This window comes from Octodon degus, unplaced genomic scaffold (assembly GCF_000260255.1).
Source record: "Octodon degus isolate 3935 unplaced genomic scaffold, OctDeg1.0 scaffold00067, whole genome shotgun sequence".
In the NCBI taxonomy this organism is placed as follows: Eukaryota; Metazoa; Chordata; class Mammalia; order Rodentia; family Octodontidae; genus Octodon; species Octodon degus.
The window spans coordinates 5,092,010-5,112,576 of record NW_004524643.1 but is presented as its reverse complement, the minus strand read 5'-3'; the positions used below and the strand labels follow the sequence as shown (position 1 = coordinate 5,112,576).

The following is a 20,567-nucleotide window of genomic DNA, read 5'->3' as shown; positions in this document are numbered from 1 at the left end:
GGCACCTCCTAGACAGACCACAGACACACAGAGTCCAGCGGCACAGTCACCTCCACCTGGACTCAGTTCAGAGGGAAGGCCTGGGGTAGCTCAAGAGCAGGTGACCCAGTGCCAGAAGCAGCCAGACATGGCTTGAGGATGGAGCTGGCCCGGGAGCTGGGCCAAGTCCTGCGCAGGCGCTCACCCACGGGCCGTAGCGGGGTGCCCCGGAAGAGCTCGTAGAACTTGGACAGGTACATGACCATGCTGAGCTTGTCTGGCTCCTGAGCTGACGCCATCTCTTTGCCGGTGGTCACTGGAGGAATCCCGAACTCGCGTTCGGCCACGTCAAACGCCAGCTGGTTGTTGTTGACAGCATCGTCTTCATTCAAAGAGTCAAAGTTGCTGGAGAATCAGACAGTGTAGAAGCTCAGGAAGGGGTGAGGTGAGCTGAGCTCCCTCAGCCCACGGGGAATGCCGAGGCTGACACTTAGCCAGGTATCAGGGACCCCAGCCCCTTTTCCTAATCCCTACACCACCACCACCCCAGAAGAGGCTAACCACCCATCTTTGTCACTTTAGTAGAGACCTAATCAAACAGATCGTACATGGGCCCTGGGCTTGAACCATCAGAATATGGAAAACTTATGAGTCACTCCTCTTTTTCATTCTTTCTCTTACGTGTTTGCACACATATAAATCCATCTTTAAAGGCCCAGTCATTATTCGCAGTGCGTAGATGGAGAATTTGAAGTGCAGAGGACTGCAGGGGCTGCCCAGTGGCAGCCAGCTGGTGGACCCAACTGAAAGAGGTTTGTTTTCTCTCTGTCTCTGTTTCTCTGTCTCTTTCATTACTTTTGCCATGCACGGTTGCCCCTCTGCTATAAGCCACCCTGCTTTGGAACCAGCTGATTATGGACTGAACCCTCTATGAATCATGATCCGAATAAATCTTTCTTCCTTTAGCATTAAGTGTTGGGTGTTTTGTCTCAGCAATGAGAAAAAAAGTAGAAAGACAGACACAGATCAGAAACTCTGCTGACAGGGCGCAGTCTGTACAAAAGGAAAGAACAAATGGAAGAGAAAACTCTAGCTGAAAATATGCAGAGAAAATCGTTGATTTGTGTGTGGAGGCGGGGTCCCACGCCCAGCAGGGCGGCCTCAATGCCCCATGTCTCCAGGGTCCAGCCTGGGCCCCACACTCACATCAGCTCGGGCCGGAAGCGGTGGATGATGGCACAGAGGGCCAGGCCGCTGCGCCAGGATGTGCTCAGGTCAGTGACGCTGACGTGCTGGTAGCCCTCGGTCTGCTGTTGGCACCAGGTTAAGAGCTTGCTGGGCCGGATATCTGACTCTGCAGGGAGGAAGCACAGGAAGTGAGGTCCGGGGATCTCAGGGGGCACCTCTGGATGTCCTCTCCTGCTGCCATGATGGCTGGGGACCAGAGGAAACTTGCAGGGCTGCAAGACTGTTGGGCATGGGCACAGCCCCTTGGAGGCAGCTGTGTGGAGGGTGGCTCAAGAGCCTGCCTGAAGAACAAGATGCTTGATGGGAAGCACACTGTCCCCTAACAGGATGCTGCCCAGGCCCTGGATTGCAGGCTAGGGACACAGACTCTGCCAGCAACAGTGGGTGACGGTGACATGATGCTGCAGTGCGTAGAAGCCATGCTGGGGGCACACAAGTGTGTTTGCCCTGAGCTGGCCCTGGGAGGGGACTGCTCCTCCGAGAGTGTCCAGGAAGGTGCACTGGAGCAGGCTCTCGAGGAGTGCCAGGAATTCATCGGCTAGAAGAAAGCATTCCAGGAAAACAGGACTGGGCAGTGGAGAATGTGGAAATCCCAGCATGTTTATATAACAGTAAAATGGTTTATTACAGTAAACAGTGTCTTGCAGCAGTGGGGTACAGGGTGTGCAGGGGGAAGGAGGCAAGAAGGCTGGGCTTGCCTCCCCAGGGACAGGTAGCAAGGTCTGGGCAAGTAGAGGCAGCTGAGCATCTGTGGGCCAGAGAGGAACCCAAGGGAAGCTGGGTGCCAGCGAGTGGCTCCTGTAGCCACTCCTTCTCCTGTGTGAAGCACCAGCCCACAGAGACTCATCTATGTGGGGAGATGAGACCTCCACCCGGGAGCACGAGGCAGACGAGAACAAGCCCGGAGGCCAGTCCACAGCTCACTTTGCTGAGCCCAGTGCTTGCCACACCGACTTAAGCCTCGCAATGCTCCTGCAGATAGGTGCTGTCCTGCCCTTGGTCTCTCCAGGGAGGGAGCTCAGAGCTCTCGCAGAGAGCAGAGGCCTGTCCAAGGTTGCACATGCAACAGGCTGCAGAGTCACATCGCTGGGGCTCCTGGACAGACATCCTGCCTGCAACGCCCGTCTCTGTGACCTGGCCAGGCTCCAGGGGTGGGAGGGCAGGGGTGGTGGAGACTCACCCCGCCTGGAAAGGTTGACAGATCTCCTCACTGAGCCGAGTCTCTCAAGAGGGTAGTGGTCCAGCTCCTTGGTGACGTACAGATGCTTCACCTACAAACAAGAGATGCTGCACACACGGCCACGCTTCCCCAGTGCCAGGTTCAGAGCTCTCCTCTCACCCTATGCACTACTCGCTGCCTGACCCCTGCTGGCCTGAACTGCAGGGTGGCATGACCCCAAAGCAGGGACCCCAAGCAAATGGGGTACAGGCAAGGGACCTCAATGGTCCACCCAAATACGGGGGAGATGATGGTGAAGATATCTCATCCACTACTTTTTAAAAATTTACACCATTCTCTGTTCTAGTGACTGGAGAAAGTGAGGTCTGGGAGGGTCTGAATCAAAGGGAGAAACAATAGAGTCTGGGACAATGAGTGATGCAAAAGAGAGAAATTTGGTCCAGTGGTTTGTTTATTTACTTATTTTTGTGGTACCAGGGATTGAACTCAGGACCCTGGGCTTGTCAGGCAAGCGCTTCTTCTACTGAGCTACTTCCCCAGCCCCTAGTAGATGATTTGAGAGAAGGATAATCATATTGCATATGCATAGAGGCAAACTAATATATGTAAATATATGCAATATGCAAATAAGCACACATCTGCATGCCCATACATGTTCTAGGGATTCCTGTGGGTTGGAAAGAATGCTAACTCCTGCATCTCCTGGGAAGAGACTTAGTTCCATTTTTGGGCCAATATGCTTTGCTGGCCTCAGTCCTAGGAAGATGCACTTGTGAGAAACTCCCTTCCCTCAGCTTAGGGCAGTGACCCAGGTAGGGTCCAGGGATGGGCCTACCTGGTGGGGCCGGACACAGTGAGAGTTGAGGTTTGGGTACCGTGTCCCTGGGTCCAACGTGTACTGCTCAAAGTTCTTATTGATGTTCTCTGGGGTGGTCTGAGGTAGCAGCCGGTAAAGGCTTTCTCTGGAGGGAAGCAGAGCGCAGCAGTTACAGATTGCTCTGGGCACCATAGGCCCCCACCCCACCCTCCTCTTCTCCTCATGGCCCTGGGCTTGAATAGCCCTCCCCTGATGTACTTGACACTCAGTTCCTAGATCTGCAAAATGAGGGGAGGTCCCAGGGCTGGAGAGGGTGCCAGTTTCCTCCCAAGCAGGAGGCAGGGATCCAGGGCTGCAAGCACAGTGACCCGTGGTTCCACTATAATCACAACTTGGCCACACTGCCTGCTGTGGCCAGTGCTCACGGCCACAGGCCTCCACGCCCAAAACGTGCGAAGCTACCGCCCCTGCCAGCCCCAGCTTCTCCCCATCCACCAGCTGTCACAGCCACGTGGCCGACAGCTGGGATCTGGGAAAAGGCCCAGGATTTGAGCCAGGGGAGAGGCCTAGGAGGTCAGATGCCCAGGACAGGACACCCAGCACTGTCCGGGAAGACTCGCTTTAATAAACCTCTCTGGGCCTCAAGTGAATGAGAAACGTCGGCGAGCCCCAGTGTTAGGGCTACCCTGGAGGAAGATTTACCTTGGGCATGCAGGGCCTAAGACCCAGGCCACCTCAGGAAGTCACTGACGGAGGTGCACCAGGATACAGTGTCCTCAAGGAGCCTGATAGTGGAATTGGGGCCCATGGAAAAGGCAGACGAATACAAGACGGAGACCCCAGGTACAGCTGCTCTGATCCCACTCGTGACTAGACACTGCCCAGCCTGCCTCCTGCCAGGAGTCCTGCTCTCAAAACTCACCTTTCCGCCAGCACTTCCAGGGGAGGAGTCCCCTGGTCCCAGCTCTTCACCATCCATGCTGTGTCAAAGGCTGCCAGGAAGCCCCGGGCACAGCCTGTTCCCATGGGCCAAAATGGCTACAAAAGAACCATGTGAGATTGCGGTTGATTCAGATGACTCCTATGTACTGTCCCGTTCTGCCCAGGATGCTCAGGTTGCCAGCCTGGGCTGGGCCCTGGAGGGTCGGGGAGGTGGGGGTTGGGGCCCGGGTGCTGCAGTCCGTAAGGCTCACTAGGAGCACAGGCCAGACTCCGAGGGTGCAGGGCAGGCATGCAGCACAGCTGCCGAGCGCTCTAGGGGAGGAGGAAGGAAATCCACAGACACTTCCTGGAAGAGGTTTGCTGATTTTAAAGACCTGCTGGATTCTGGTCAGGAGCCATTGGCAGCAGCGTGGGCCAAGGCTCAGGGCCAGGAAAATGCTGGAGCCCGAGGGGAGAAGAGCCTGGCTCTGGGGTGGCACAGCGCATAGGAGCAGTATGCTCAGGGGAGGCTGGCAGCATGACCAGGGAGAAGCAGATGGGTACTGGGGCCCTGACGCAGGCCTCAGCCAGGAGGCCATGTACAATGGTGGGCAGTAGTGTTCAGTGAGCTGAATCTAACTCGCTCCACCAGCACCCACAAAGTTTGGGTTGGAATTGGACCCTTAACCTGGGACAAATACAGAAACACTGTTTGTTCAGCGCTTACATTACATAAAATTTTATCTCTTCTAAAAATATTGATTTAATCTACAGATCTTTGTGCTTGCAGGGAGCCATGGCTGGAAAAACCTGGCTTCTGGAGCCCCCACACCTCTCCTGTTGTACCCTGTGAGAGCTCCACGTGGAAAGGCCATGAGGGGTCCCCAGATGGGGAAGAGGCACCAGCCCGGCTCAAGGCTCTGAGAGTGATGCCTAGTGGTCTGGACAGTGCTGCCCAATTTTGTACTCTGACAAAGTCAGCCCAGAAAAAGCCAGAGATAGGCGAGAGCTCTGCCACCCCCACACAGGCAGACAGGGGCCTGGGAAGCGGGTGGCTGGGAGGCCAGGCAGCCTTGGCAGATCCCGCCCTGGCTGGGCATCTGCACTTCCCAGTAGGCATGGCAGCAGATGCTGCCAGGTGGAGCCTTGATGCGGGGAGCTGTCTTGTAGCACGAGTGGGATCCCCCAACATAGGCAGTACCTCAAGCAAGCTGTCACCCACAAGGGCCACGAGCAGCGGGTGTCCTTGTCGTTCACGCACCAGGGCGGCATTCTCAGAGGCATACATGGAAGTGAAGTCAAACATGGCCACATCGGGCTGCCCGTAGTGGTTCATGGCAAAGTCTAAGGATGGCAGCTGGTAGTTGGTGGCGAAGTCTGCAGCTTCCCGGGCGTAGGACAGCAGGTTGTCCTGGTTCACGTTCTCTGCACACAGCAGCATCTCCGTGTCGATGTAGTCCTGGGGAGACCGAAAAACGGAACGGCAATCTGACCCTTGAAGGGGCTAGCATGCACAGCCACTGTTAGGCAAAAGGGCTCGGAACGGGTCTATGCAGAGAGACTAATCAAAGCAGAAACAGAAAACCAGAGCCAAGAGGACAGAGAGAAAAAGCAAATGAGCCTGTTGTGCGGGTTAACACAGCTGTGACTGGGCATCAAATTTGGCATCGGGCTTCCGGGCGTCCATGGCAAAAGGGAAACGTGATATGCTACAGGCCCTTCCTTATCAGAAAGAAGGAAGCATGGCAGTTCCTCCCAATCTTTTCCTGGCACTAAATTCTAAAAGATTTGTCTCACTGGGAATTTCAACAGAGAAAAAGAGGGTTATCATGAACAGCGTTCTTTACAATAGTCTTGCAACTAAGGAGGAGCACACTGGGCATGGCTGGCTCTCGTGATAACTTCTAATATGATTAGAAGACAAAAGAACAAGTTAGTAAGTGTGACTGAATAACAGATGGAGTTCAGTTCATGTGGCCCAGATGCGCTGTGCTCAGCAGCCAAACAAGACCAGAAAAAGCAACAGAGATGTTTGACACAACTCTCACTTTTTTTTTTTCAGATTCAGTTACTCCTTTTCCGGTGTGGCTGAAAGCTATGAACAGCTTGGTTTTGCTGTTAGGGAGTGCCCTGTTCTATCCGCCTGCTGGGGTGGAAACCCTAACTAAGGAATCCATTGCGTTGATGTCCCAAGCATGTCAGACAGGAAAAGTTAGTCTAGGATTGATCTGCTCAGGGTCTAGTCATCACATGGTTAAAGAAGCTAAAGGGCCACATTTCCCAAAGGTGACACAAATAGTGCACACACCTTGGTGGGGATGAAGACTGGGGTGCAAGGTGAACCCAGCCTTCATGGGTCAGCCAGTGCGCTGTTCAATTTCCAACCCAACCACTCACTAGCTGTAAGTTTTGTGAGCTGTTTGACTTAGTTCTGAGTCTATTTTCTTTCTCATATAATGGGGACAATAAAATGCCCTTCAGAGCCAGAGGGCTGTGTGACACTGTACACATGACACCGCTAAGCCCCATCCATGCCTGGCATGCGGGATGAGCTCAGGGAGTGAGAATGCCTGTCCCAGGAATTCATGGTGGCATAGAAGGTGTCACAGCAAAGGGTCACAGGGACCCACCAAGGTGTCAGTCAGGCACAACCTGATCTATACCTGATGACCTCTTCTCTGAGTTTTCTGACTTCAAATGCATTGTTTGGGAAAATCTAATATTACACACACACACACACACACACACACACACACACACAGAGTGTACCCAGCATCAGCCCAGAAGCCCCAGGTCAGGATGGGCTTTCTGTTAGGTGGTTTCCCTTCTGGTACCTGTTCCTAGAGTCACATGATCATGGGTGTCCCTTCAAAGTGTGGCGATGAGATGGGGGAGGAACAAATGGAGAGCTCACACATGTCCCCTCCCTGCAACAGGCCCCGGCCCCTCTAGAGGGGACCAGGTGAGCTGTGCGTATAAGCTACACAGTGAAGACAGTCTGTGTGGACACCCCAAGCAGGAGTTCAGAGACTTGGTGGGGAACACAGACCTCCTGGCTGGATGAAGCTGAGCAAGAACCTGCCCTGGGCTGCCGTACCGGGAGCCTCAGGCAGGTGGGTGATGGCGGAAGGAGCGGGACCTCTGAGGGAGGTGGGAACAAGCATGAGGTGCTGTGGGCTCTCTCTCAAGGGAGAAGGGGAGGCTGGGAGTGGATCCCAGGTAGGGCTGTGCACCCAGCTCTTCCAAGGGAGGATGGGAGCAGAACAAGTCATCCTCATTCACCGTGCCAGGGAGAGCCTGAGACGGTATGCGGACAGGCTGTGACAGCTTCCCAGGTGTCAAGGTGCCATAGCGTGTCATGGCTGATGTGATCTCAACGGGACTTTAGCATCCCAGCCGGCTGCAGAACTTGGCCAGTGGATTACAATACCCATGTCTCCCTTTGCCTAACTTCCCGGGTCCTCCTCTGCAAAGGCATGCATTTTAGTGACAGCCCTGTGCCCTGGGATGGCCTTGTCCTATCCAATACAGCTCTCGAATGTGAGGACAACCTAGAGGGGGACTTCTGGGGGCACAGGGAAGACACGTTGCTGCTTCCCAGACTGACAGCTGGAAGCAGGCTCAAGTCTGAGCTCAGAGCCCACAGTTGGGCGGCCAGGCTCCGCCAGTTCTAGGGGAGTGGCTGCGGCCTCTGGCCACAGCTCACATCAAAGCAAAGACCTGAGCCCCTGGGGAGGAGGCTCAGGGGAAGAAGGCTGGATTACTGACCCACCCTGGCGGCTGCCAGCACAAGCTAGTTTTGTTTTGTTTTTTTGCAGAACCGGGGATTGAACTCAGGCCCTTGCGCTTGCCAGGGAAGCGCTTATTCTACTGAGCCATCTCCCCGGCCCCCAGCAGAGGCTAGTGAGAAGACACGCAGGCACATGCTTCCCTGAGAAGCAGCAGGGATGGCCCCGAGCTGCCCGGGCAGGAGGCCTGCACCTCGAGCACTGGCCCGGGGTGCGTGGTCCCTGTTGTGAGGATGCAGCTGCAGCATGAGAACAGAGCTCTGCCGGGGCCTAAGCCTGACTGCACGCTGCCAGCCCGGGGACCGACACTCCGCAGACCTCTGCCTCCCCACCCAGGGCTCTGCTTACACCAGAAGATGCGGAACCACAAACCAGAAGCCAAGAAGTCACAGCACACACACATAGGTATCCAAATACAGCCAAAGTGGCAGACGGCATCTCCACACCCTCCACAGGCCAGGCTGTGAGATTCGCTCTGGCTCTGTGCGCACAAGCATTTATATGTCCTCCTCAAAAATACTTCCGGACAAGAACCGTCATTCCCATGTGGCAGATGTAAAGACTGAGGTGCAGAACAATTCTAAACAGCCTGCCCAGAATCCCGAGTCTGTATGTGGCAGAGCCTTGCTTCTGTGCACACATTTGTGACTACATCAGTAGTGACCTCCCCTGCATCATGACAAGGGGACCCAGTGAGACACTTCCAAGTAGGTCCCAGCGTGGCAAGGAGCCCCCACCTGTCTCCAAGTGCCACATGGCCTTGCAGAGAAGGGGCAGGGCTGAGGGAGACTTTCAGAAGGCAAAGGCTCAGCAGATCCACATGACCAGGGTGTTGCAGACCTCTGAAGAAACTCCCACAGGCTTGTAGTGAGCCAGCGAGCAAGTGGCCCGTCCCCCCTCCTCCCTGCTCACCAGGACGATGTCCTCTCCCACACCTGCTGATGCTGCCAGCCCCGGGCGCAAAGCAAAAGACAGTGGAGCGGCCACAGCCGAGAAGTACGTACATTCATGATGACACCTTTGTCGAGCAGGCTCTGCTTCTTGGCGGTCATGACGAAGTAGTGGGTGCAGTCCTTATAGTAAACGATGTTTTCTAGATCAATCCCTGAAGAGAGAACCATGCGCAGGCTCAGTCAACTTCCCAAGTGCCCACCACGTACCAGGAGCAGGGCCCTGCTTCATTACACTTATTTACTTGTGCATTATTTATTTGTGCTGTATTCACATGAGGCTAAAGTTAAAGACACACAGCGCAGTGTTGGGGAAGAGAATGCAGAGGCCAGAAGTTACCTGTGTCAGAGCAGCTAGCTGTTACACTCACAGGAAAACAGCATTTCTTCTAAAACTCATATCATAGATGTCTAGAGGGCTCAGTGGCCCAGCGCTGGGTAAGAAGTAGTACGGAAGGCCAGGAGCTGGCCATGGTTATGGCCATGGTAGCTAAGCAGTGACACAGCAGAATTAGAATCCAAGCCTGGATGGCTACAAGTCCCACCAACGGTGTCTGCCCAGTGGTCAGAACTGCAGGAGGCTGTGGGCATCCTGCATCTCCCTGCTTGTCACGAGAACCCAGGTGTTCTGGTAGGAATGGCCCATGTCAGAGGCCTGGGTTGTGTCTCGCACTTTCTACCAACTGCAAACCCTCTTATATACTAGGTTTCTCCACTTAAAACTGTGCTGTGAGATGCTTAGGGTGGTCCCTGGCTAGCTGCACCAGCTGAGCCAGAGAACTTGGCACAAAAGCAAATGAGCGCTGGGGAGGTAGCTCAGCAGCATAAGCGCCTGCCTGGCAAGCGCAAGGCCCCTAGTTTGACTCCCAGTACCTCCAAGAACAAAAGCAAATGATCAGGCCCACACTCCAGCGAGTCAAAAACTGGGGACAGGGCCAGTGGCCTGAGTTTTCACAAGCTGTCCAGGTGATAATGATGCACACTGGAGACTGAGAACCCCTGGCTTAGCTCTTTTGTCTTTTGGCAGTGCTGGGGATAGAAGCCAGGGCCCCCACACATGCAAGGCAAGCGCTCTCCCACTGAGCTAGAACCCCAGCCCTGGCCCAGATTTTTTTTTTTCATGAAACACTGTAACAAGTCCTTTACTATTTCATAAAGTCCACGAGAGAATTTGGCATAGTTTATAATGAAATTCAGAAATCTTTGCCTGTTTCCTTCCCGCCCTTCACTGTGCTGAAGAGCTGCTGAGCTCTTCCAGAGTTTTGCTGAGCCAAGTGGTTTCTGAACTGAGTGGACTCTCCAGGTAGCTGGTTCCTGCACAGGGCTTTCCTGATACTAGATCTATTATTCTGCCCACTTTGAAGACAATCTCAGCCAGTTCATGTTTCATGCACTCTGTTCGTGGAACAGTAGATCTTTGAGCAGTACAATATCTCCCACAGTGCATCGCTAAAGTCATCGTGAGCAAAGTAGGTTTTCTGCTTATTAAAATACTTCAATAAGTAGGGATCCAGAACAAGTCTGGTCACTCTCACTGTAGCAGCTTTTTGCACTGCTGTACCAGTCAGCTGCCCCACGACCCATCTGGCATGCACGGATGAACAAACTGCTGACATTCTACGGCTCTGATCACCTCAGAGTTCGACCTGGCTCAGTCTTCCTGAAGGGAAAGAAATGGATACTGGACAAGCCAGCAGCATCCTGAGCAAGGCATGCTGGGTAACCACAGGAGCGCCTTTTTACAGCTACACAGGAAGCAGCCGTGTGCAAGGGCCCCCTGGAGAATAAGAGGAAGTTGTCTGCTGTGCTGGCGAGTGTACTTCTGTGCAACAGCAGCGGGAGGTGACAACCACAGCGGCACTTAATGGAAGCTCATTCACATATCTGGAAAAACACACTCAACGTCCTGTCATAATTAATAGTTGGTGGTTTAAATATTCATTTCCTTGTATTTTGAGGGACAGGAAAGGCTAGACACCTCTTAAATGATTCTAAAAGACATAATATCCTGGAAGGAAATATTAAAATGCTTTTAAAAAAATAATGTAACTGTAAGATACCTAGAAGGGGAACAGCAAGGTCCAACAGAATTGAGGTTCTGTGAGGAATACTCATGCTAATTTCCATAAAGGTGGTACCAGTTTACACCGCCACCAATAATGGAGAAGGGCTCCTTTTTCCCTGATGAAGACATCATATTACAATGACACACACATGCCCATGTTTATAGGAGCATGACTCGGAGTAGCTAGGTCTTGGAAGCCGCTGTACACCCGTCGGTAGATGAATGGATAAAGAAAATGTGGCGTTTGCACACACGTTAGTGCTGCTCTATGAGAAAGAAGGGCCAGCGGAGGCATCTGTAGGAATATGGGTGCACCTTGTGACCATAACGTGGAGTGCAATAAATCAGACACAGGAGCTTAAATATTGCATACGGAGAAACACATAAAGAGAAAAGTGAAACACAGATCATAGGAAACAGGCAGATAGATCTTTTGCAAATGCGAAAGGGACCAAGAAATGGAGGGCCAGGGGGCACAGAGCAGAAGAAGGTGATAAAAAAGAATTGAGGTGTATTACATACATGTACCAGCTCACCACAGTGAGTGTAATCGTTATGTACTACAAAGATATACTCAGTGGGCCAGGGAGGGATATAGCTCAGCGACATAAGAGCCTGCCTGGCAAGCACAAGCTCCCAAGTTCGGTGCCTGGTACCGAAAAACAAACAAACAAACAAAGCACTAAGAAAAATACAAATTGAAAAGCAACTAAAAATAAATAAATAAATAAAAGTGCTGCTGCAGAGGAACCCAGAAGGTCATGTGATGGCGTGTGTCACTGTGGCCTGTAGGAGGCACGGGTTGGCTCAGCCACAAATCCCAGTCCTAGCAAATGAACCTAGGGAGAGGAGAGCCCACAGAAGGAATTTCACCCCTAAAAGTAACACAAGTAATACAAGGTCTAAATCACAGGTCAGCAGGGTTTCTTTCCTAAAAGGCCAGATACTAGCAAGCATTTTGGCTTCATGGGCTGTGTGGTTTCTGTCATAAGCACTTGTGCGGGAGTCAGCCATGGACAACAGCGTACATAAAGGGGCCTGGCTGTGTTATGCCAATCTGTATTTATGGACACTGAAGTGTGAATTTCATATAATTTCCACGCATCACAAAATATTATCCTTTTGATTTTTTTCTTCAGTTCTTTAAAAACAAACAAGCATTCCTCACAATATACGTGGCCAGCCACATGTTTGCCACCTCCTGTCTGAAATATTTAGGTAGGCTTACAAACTTGACGACGTATCCTGAGGCTTCCAATAGTGACCAGGAAGAGGATTATGTTTAAAATGTGATGTTAAATGAGCAAACGAGAAATGTGGATGGAATGTAACACGTAGTCGCATGGCAGCCAAGCACTTGGGAGGCTGAGGCAGGAAGATCCTTGAGTTCAAGACCAGCTACAAACTGAGCTCAAGGCCAACCTGAACTCCATGACGAGACCTTGTCTCAAAAAAGGAAAACAAACAAACAACAGCAAAAACATGTGATGCTGAATGAACAAAGCAGAGGAGTGAAGAATACAGGGACTAGGACTAGTGATAGAACCTTAAAAAAGTAAATGTGCACAGGCCGGGAAGACAGCTCAGTGGCATAAGTGCATGACTGGCATGCACAAGGTCCTGAGTTCAATCCCCAGTACCACAAAAAAAGAGATTAAAAAGTAAGTGTGCAGGTGAGAAGTTACTGAAGAGGATTATATAACCATGAAGACTATTCTGCACTGGAAGGTCAGACAGGGCAATTTCTTTCCAGCATAAAAGTTGTATCCACCCTGCCTTTTCGAGGAAAAAATACACATTTCAGTAAGGTTAAAAACGAACAGAATCTGGAATTCACTCAAATGGCAACAGGTTGATTCATGCCTCTCCCTTCACCCTGCTTTGCTTTCTTTCGTCATCTTTGTCACCATCAGCTGCATCACTGGTTCACCCACTTCTTGGTCACCTGCCCCCAAAGGACATAAGGCCCCAGAGCGAGGGATTCTGTTACATTCACTTCTCCAGCCCAGGCCCGAGGTCAGCATTTGACATACAGGAAGCATTCAAATTCTGTTATTAGACAGAATTTTTTTAAGTAGGATTATTAGACTGGCGCAGGGGATGAATCAGTGGCCTCCGCCCTCTTGGGTCATGGCAGATAACAATCGCTGGCATGGTGCTCCTCCCTAGAGGTCCCTCGCCGGGAGGCGCAGCTGACACAGGACATTGAAGCACCTAGGCTTCTTCGGCCACCGCGCACTGGTTGCTGGCTCCCTTCTCAGGGAGCTGCCTGAACCCCACACTGACCCCAGGCACACCCGGCCACCCTGCCTTGGGGCCTACATGTGGGTGTCCTGCCCAGACAGAGAGCTGGTTCAGATGGACCCCATCAACCCTGACCTTGCCCCCCTTAATCCTGAGCACCAGCGTACAATGGACACTCGGTAAATGTCTATTGAAGAAATCAATTCTTATTTTCTCTGTTTGTTATCTATTTTCATGTGCAATATCCAGAAGGTTCTCTCAAGAGTCTCTCTCCTCCTTTGAAGGAACCCCTCCCACCTGAAGGAGAAATGTGCTTCCACACGCTTGCATCCTGGAGCCCGGAAGCCAGCACTCCCTTCTGTGCGTGCTAAAAAAAGCATAGAAAAGGGCCGGCTTGCGGAAGTGGAAGGCTCACCTGTTTCTTCTTTCAGGTCCTGAAAAAATTTCTGATTGAAGATGAAGGCCACCCCGCTAATCTCTTCCACCTTGGCCTCGGCCGTGCTGTTCCTGTTGATGAAGTTGGCGGTGATGGCGATGGCCAGCTTCCCGCGGAATTCCTTCCTCCTGAACCCTGTGTGAGGAAAAGGACCGATGAGCCCACCTCCTGGCTCTGGTGTCAACCCTGAAGCAGGATGGAGACAGCTACTCATGGTGCCTGGTGGCCAGGGGCACCAGAATTCTGGGCCCGAGAGAGCAGGAACGGGCGGAATTTGCAGGCGTGTTCCCAGGCAGGGTGGGTGTCATCAGTGACTTTCGAAGTCAATGGGATTCTGCCCTCTTCCAAATTCTGCTGGACCAGACCCCTCAACAGGCACTGACAAATGAATGGCTGAAGTGACCTTCTCCACAGAGAGTCGCAGGGCTCAGCCTCCTACTCGGGTGAGGACACACGCGGGGAGCCACAGCACTGGCAACTGCACGGCTCTCACACTTTGCTAGTAATTTTCATGTTTTTTTTTTTTTTTTTAAAGTAGGATTATTAGACAGAATTCGCACAGGTCAGGGATTTTTGACACATTTTCTGTATCTCTCCATTGGTCGTGGGTTGTGTGCTGTGTCTCTAACCACACACTCACACGCTGATGACTTCGGTCTCTGTACCTCGGTCGCAGGATCAGTGAGTCCTTACTGGGCAGCAGCATCACTGTGGAGCCCATGAGTTAAGCCTGCAGTTCTACCTCAGTGAGGGGACCTGCTCTCCCTTGACTGGTGTTCTCATACACAGGGGAGGTGGGACCCAGACGCGTGCAGGAGGAGACGGTCGCATGACCAGGGAGGCTCAGACTGGGGGATGTTCTAAGAGCCAAGGAACACTCAAGGTTGCAGCAAACACCAGGCGCTAGGAGAGAGGCAGGGACCATTCTTCACGGATCTCAGGAAGAACCAAGCCTGGGAGAGCCTGAGCGTGGGCTCCTGGCCCCAAGGACTAGGAGGCCGTACTTGCCCGCTGTCCAAGCCGCCCAGCCTGCCGTGCTTTGTCAGGGCAGCCCCAGGAAACCAATGCACTCACTGCACTGATTGCTCTCAGCTTATGGCCTAGAGTGTGGCACTTCGGTGCAAGCGCATATTAAGTGATGACCAAATTATAGCAATCAGCACATCACTGCCTGAGCAGTCATCATTTCCTTAGGGCAGGACTGCTCAAACTCCCCTCTTCCATGCATCTGAGTTGCACATCACATTATTGTCAGCAAGGGCCGCTGCGGAGCACCGGGGAAACAGGGCTTCTGCTCGGGGTTACTGGTTTCCATGAGCATCTTGTGGGATGGTGGTGACACAGCAGATGACAGCAGGTGGCCACATTTCAATAGCATCTCCTCCTCCTCCTCCTCCCCTTTCCCCTCCTCCTCTCTTTGTCCATCTGAGGTTTCCTTCAGTCCTGAATTTCCGCCTGCCATAGGCATGCTGCTCACTGCACTGACCCCAGGCGCTCACTGCTGTGGTCTGACTGTGTGTCCCCAAGTCCATGTGCTGGAATCTTAATCCCCACATTCACACATGGATGCAATTTGGAGATAGAGCCTTTGGGAGGTGATTGGATCATAAGGGCTCCACCCTCAGAAGTGAATGAATCCATCCATGAATTAATGGATTAACAGACAGGTGATCCTGGCAGTGGTTTTGTTACAAACTTGCTAGGTCATGCCATGTCCTCTGCCATATTTTGATGGAGCAAGAAGGCTCTCATCAGATGTCAGGACTGTGCTCTTGGGCTTTGCAGCCTCCAAAACATGAGCTTAATAAGAATCTATTCTCAATAAATTATCCAGCCTCAAGTATTTTGTTATAGTAACATAGAACAGATGAAGGCACTATGTTCATCATATAGGTAGAGACTTATTGGACAGACAAACATAATTCTCACCATGAGGAAATGCTCTCTGTCCAAAATTTCTTTGATGAAAACCTTGGGTAAGTGACTAGGTTCATGGGTTCATCCACTGATGAGTTCTGTAGCTACAGGTGTTGTCAAGGTCCTGGTTGGAGGTCACTGGGGTGCGACCTGGAAGGGTGCATTCCTGTCCCTGGTTTCTCCTTTCTCTCTCCACTTCCTGGTGTCTCCTGCTACTATACCCTTGCACTGTGCTGATCTCCCCTTGCAGCCAGCCAGTCCTAGACCGAACCCCTGACTGTGAGCCAAAGTAAACCTCTCCTCCAGGTTGCGAGTGTCAGGTGTTTTGTACCAGCAATGGGAAAACCAACTTACACTGAACCTTTCCTTCAAACTATTCTTCATTATGGCTTTGTCAAGGTATCAGAAATGGCCATCCTTCTCTAATCTAGTATTCCTCAACTGGGGGTGATTTTGTCTCCCAGAGTGTACTTGCAATGTGTGGAGAAATTTCTGGTGGGTGCTACCAGAATCCACTGGGTAGAGGGGAGAGGTGCTGCTAAGCATCAGGGCAAAGAATGATAGCTCCAGGTCAAGAACTGTGTGGGCCTAAAGGTCAACCACACGAATACCGAGCCTTTCCACCCTGATCCTCCTGTCTGGTGCCAAGGTCCTTAGGTGGTTCTATTTTCCCCTACTCTTCATGTTCCTAAAACGCTCAAGCTGAGCACAGATCCTTAATCTTCAGACACACGTTTTTATCAAGTCATCATAATGACCCCACTATTCTAAGAGGGAGACATCCAGGTTGGCAGCTTAGAAGAGCCATGGGTCCAGCAAGAGGCACTGGACGTATGGTGGATATGAGGGGCTTGAGCTCAAAGAAGCGGATCTCCCAAGCTCCTGAGCTCAGCCCAGCTTCAGGGCTATGTTCTGTCCTCAGAGAAGATAACCCTGCCAGGCCCAGCTATCTGCAGCTGTGGCCACTGGAGGGCAAGCTCCCAGAGCTGCAGAATTGTCCTGAGCCCAAGAGATGCTACCAGGACTATGTTGTTTGCAATCTGTGGTCTCATTAGTACCACTAGTATGGATGAGTACAAAATGTGGCCTAATTAATCCAGGGCTGGGGTGGAACAGTCTGGCATGTTTCCTGTCAGTGGGGGTTCCACTTGCCCTGACTTGAAAGCCTGAGGCTTTGTATCCCAGCCGACTGTCAGCTTATCCAATTGCTAAGCAGCAAGTGTGCCTACGAGCTATAAAAGGAGAGGGGCTCCTTCCCTTCGTTGTGTATCTGAACGTGGATGAATGCCATTAATAGCGTGGAGTGTTTCTCTTAGATGAAATAAGCAGGGACGCGCTCAGCACCTGGCTGGCTCATAGGCAGGAGCTCAAGTGTGTTTAGTTTTGCCACAGAACTGGACTTTTATAAAGTATCTTACACACCAGTGATTCCCAGGCCTCATGGCAGCCCTGTAAGGGCTTTGTCCCCATTTTACAGATGAGACAAATGAGGTCTGGAGAGAAGGGCTTGGCTATCTTCTACACCCTGAATTTCCCAGGAGGATGGGGCATTCAGCCTCGGCCAGGGCAGGACAGCCTTCCGTGCCTTCAAGAGCCCCTCAGGTGTTGGCACCTGCCATCCTTCTGCACTTCTCCAGCCCTGCTGCCCAGCCCCACCACCCCATCACCATCCCGAGAAGCAGGGCCTTTACCTTCCAGGGTGTTCCTGCGGCCGTCAGCACCAATGATGACATCAAACTCAAACTCCGACAGGGGGTGGTCTGTGGGGAGGAACTCTGCTCTCCAGCCAATTTCTAGGAGGACAGAAGGAGGGCGTGAGTTGACGGAGAGAGGAGCCATGACAAATGGGCAGACAGTGCACCCAGGCTGAGCCCCAGGAAGACAAGCCAGGCTCCTGGTGCTGAGAAAAAGTTCAATCAGGACAAAGTAAACAAGCTACATCAGCCCTGTAGCCAGTTTTACTGACCTTTGCTGGGAATCTGGGGTTTTTTTTTTTGTATTTGGCACGGGGTCTCATCATGAAGCTCAGACTCATAGTGATCCTCCTGTCTTCAGCCTCACCAGCCCTGGGATTATAGGTGTGCACCACCATGTCTGGTCTCAGTGGCTGGTTCAGCGCACCCAGAGGTGGGGCTGGTGCAGCATGTGGTGCTGGGGATTGAACTCCTGTCCCCCCCGCTTGCCTAAGCAGGTGCTGGCTATCTCGCCGGCCCTGGGCATCTGTTCTTAATGGCTCCTCAGCTGCCTCCCTCGCACCATGCCTTTCTCGCCGGAGTCTACCGAGCTCTCTGCATCTTCCCTAGGATTCCTCAATGCCTGCCACTGACGAACAGACCCCAGGGGTGTGCAGGGTGTCACAAAACAACTTGGATTATCCACTGCTTCTAGCTTAAAATGTTCTGTTGCACAGTGCACTGCCTTTCAAAGGGACATCTGCAGGTGAGGCCAGCCAGCTGCCCGGAGTCCAGGTGGGGCATGCAGGGCAGGTGCAGCAATGGGGAGGAGCACACAAGTCCCTGGGGCCAGGCAAGGATGCTGTCTTTCTACAGGAGTCTGAAAAGCTCCCTGAACTCCCAGACATGTGGGGTAGAGGCCAGGAGGGGCAGAGGTGTTGCCATAAGCAGGAAACTACAAGGACTCTCGTGTTAAACTGACTCAAAACTCAGATCCTTGCCCAGGCAGTGGAAGACACTGGCCTTAAGGAAGCTGCCAAGATCAATGACCAGACTCTGACCCTGGTGTGTGTAGAGGATTCCAATTTAAATAAACACACAAGAGGGAAAAGAGAAACATTACTTGATAGGACGTACCTCTATGGGTGGTTTTATGATTTATAAATTACATTTCTGTCTCTTTTTTTTTTGGCTGACTCAGTCCACCCTGAGGGCAGGGCTGGCGCAGCATGTGGTGCTGGGGATCGAACCGTGGTCCCCTGAGCCTGCCTAAGCTTGCCTAAGCAGGAGCTTTAGACTGCTGAGCTACCTTGCCGGCCTTATAAATTAAATTTCAATACAGTTATATGGTATATGCCCTGAAATATCGAGAACTTTCATTTCATAGTTACTCTAGAAGTTTTATTTCCTTTGCCGGATTTTAAATTATTTTATAGGTGCAACAGGGAACTCATGTCCACGTGGGTTGAAGTGCAAATAAATCAAATTTATCCAAACCACCAAATCTTTGTCTTCTTCCCTATTATTGCCTTAATTTGTCAACGCAGCATCTCATGGGAGCAGGGTAACCCAATTATAGGTTTTATGACTTAACAGCAAGTCTTGTGGAAGTTGAAGAGCAAAGCTAAAGTGACCGCAATGGTCAAAAAGGTAAACTACCCTTGGACGGAATTATGCCAAGTGGCTTCTGATAAAAATAGCTTGCAGAAACATCTGCTGGGAACTGCACATGTCACTTCCGGTTTGCCACATGGGGCTTTGAGACAGAAAAGGAACAGCATGCATTACTTTGATTTTCTTGATCTTCAGGGGGCTCGAGGACCTTCACAAACTCCACGTTCACATGGATTTCAACTCCCAGCATCAGGGCCACCTTGAATAGGATGAGCTGTAGTTGCCGAATACCTGTTAGAAGGAGGGAGAAGAGAGGTGACTGATGGGAGCTCCTCCTGCTTGTAGAACACCATACGCCCTCTGCTCAGGGATTTGCAGCACAGCAATGCAACAGCAATACTGAGCGTGGGCTGAGCACTCTGTGTGTTCTCTTTTAACCTTACAGGGACCCTTAGGGAGCGCTGTTATTTTCAGCTTGCAGATGGAAAATGAAGGTTTTACAAGGTTAATTGACTTGTTCAATGTCAGAGGCAAAACCAGACTGTGGGATTGGACAGCCAGCCCTTCCTGAGAGGGTCAACAGTGTCACGTGGAGGCAGGCTCTGTCTTCCCCACTTCTCTTGAACTGGCTCTGGGTTTTGTAAGATAAAGGTGAAAAGAGAGCAGAGCAAAAGCCAGAGAGGGAAGGAGGAAGGAGGGAGGAAGGGAGAGAGAGAGAGAGAGAGAGAGAGGAAGAAGAAGGGAGGGAGACAGCAAGGTACTGTTAGTGATCGATGGCCTCTGTACTCACATCTTACGCTTTAGCTCTTTCCCCAAATGGCACAAGGTGGAGTGGGAAATTGCACACACAGAGCTGGACTCACAGGTCTTCCCCGCTTCTGCTCACTCTTCCAAACTCTCCCACTAAGCACGACCTCACCCCTCTATGGGGGCGCCTGGCATTCAGCACACAAGGGCATCCCTCAAACATTCCTCTGCAGGGTGAGGAGCTGGAGGCTTTGGTGGGCCCCTGGGCATTTAGTGGGTGCAGTGGTTGATACCCTGTTCCACTTTGAGAAGTTTAAGGACGGGCCTCCACAGGGAGCCAGAGTCCCACCTTTGTAAGCATCCTCACCCTGCGTAGGAGGAGGGGATGGAGACTGTGTGCTACACCTGCCCTAGGGAGTGGAGCAGCCTGCTTACAATATAAGAGAGGAAAAAGTCTTGCTCTTCTTTCCCCCTTCTGCTCTTGTTGCTGTTGCTGTCTTCTGCCGCCATGAAGTGTTACCCCTCAGCCACGTGCCGTTCTGCTTTGGAGCCAGCTGATTATGGACTGAAACCTCCACAAACGGGGAGCTAAATACACTTTTCCCCCCTTAACTGTAGTAGGGTGTTGGGTATTTTGCCTTGACAATGAGAGGAAGTAACTGAGACAGTGGGTCCAGGTTCCGTAGTATTTACAGCATCTACAGTGGGCCAGGTGCTGTGTTCAACACAAGGGATAGGGAGACCTCGTGGAGGTGATGCTGGTAACCCAGTGGGGCAGGCATGGTGGCTGGGGTGGTGGTGGAGGCAGAACAAGGCCTGAACCAGGGTCCTGGAGGCCAAGAGAGGAGGAAGCAAGAGTGTCGGATCCTGTAGAGAAATAGAGGCCTGTAAAGCTACAGGAGGCTGGGGCACCTGGGAGCTAAGAAGCTTCTGGAAACTGGAGTGAAACTCTTTGGGGTGAGGGTAGGGTGGAACTGAGCTGCTAGTG

At 51.9% G+C, this 20,567-nt stretch overlaps 1 protein-coding gene and 1 pseudogene across 13 annotated transcripts in view; both read right to left on the bottom strand.

Moving 5' to 3' along the window:
• Mical2 (microtubule associated monooxygenase, calponin and LIM domain containing 2) overlaps positions 1–20,567 on the bottom strand; it is a 231,139-nt gene that overhangs the window by 125,256 nt on the left and 85,316 nt on the right. For all 13 annotated transcript variants that reach the window (XR_002821839.1, XM_023719407.1, XM_023719410.1 and 10 more), the window contains 10 exons: positions 19,007–19,123; positions 17,237–17,338; positions 13,608–13,763; positions 8,938–9,038; positions 5,347–5,604; positions 4,147–4,262; positions 3,243–3,369; positions 2,408–2,498; positions 1,186–1,333; positions 185–384 (listed from right to left, as the gene is read on the bottom strand). Coding sequence is in view for 12 of the 13 variants with exons in the window: in XM_023719407.1 (XP_023575175.1) it covers positions 185–384; positions 1,186–1,333; positions 2,408–2,498; positions 3,243–3,369; positions 4,147–4,262; positions 5,347–5,604; positions 8,938–9,038; positions 13,608–13,763; positions 17,237–17,338; positions 19,007–19,123 (1,416 nt within the window). In the remaining variant the exon portion in view is untranslated. The remainder of the gene's footprint in view (positions 1–184; positions 385–1,185; positions 1,334–2,407; positions 2,499–3,242; positions 3,370–4,146; positions 4,263–5,346; positions 5,605–8,937; positions 9,039–13,607; positions 13,764–17,236; positions 17,339–19,006; positions 19,124–20,567) is intronic.
• Positions 10,109–10,499, bottom strand: LOC101573077 (annotated as a pseudogene).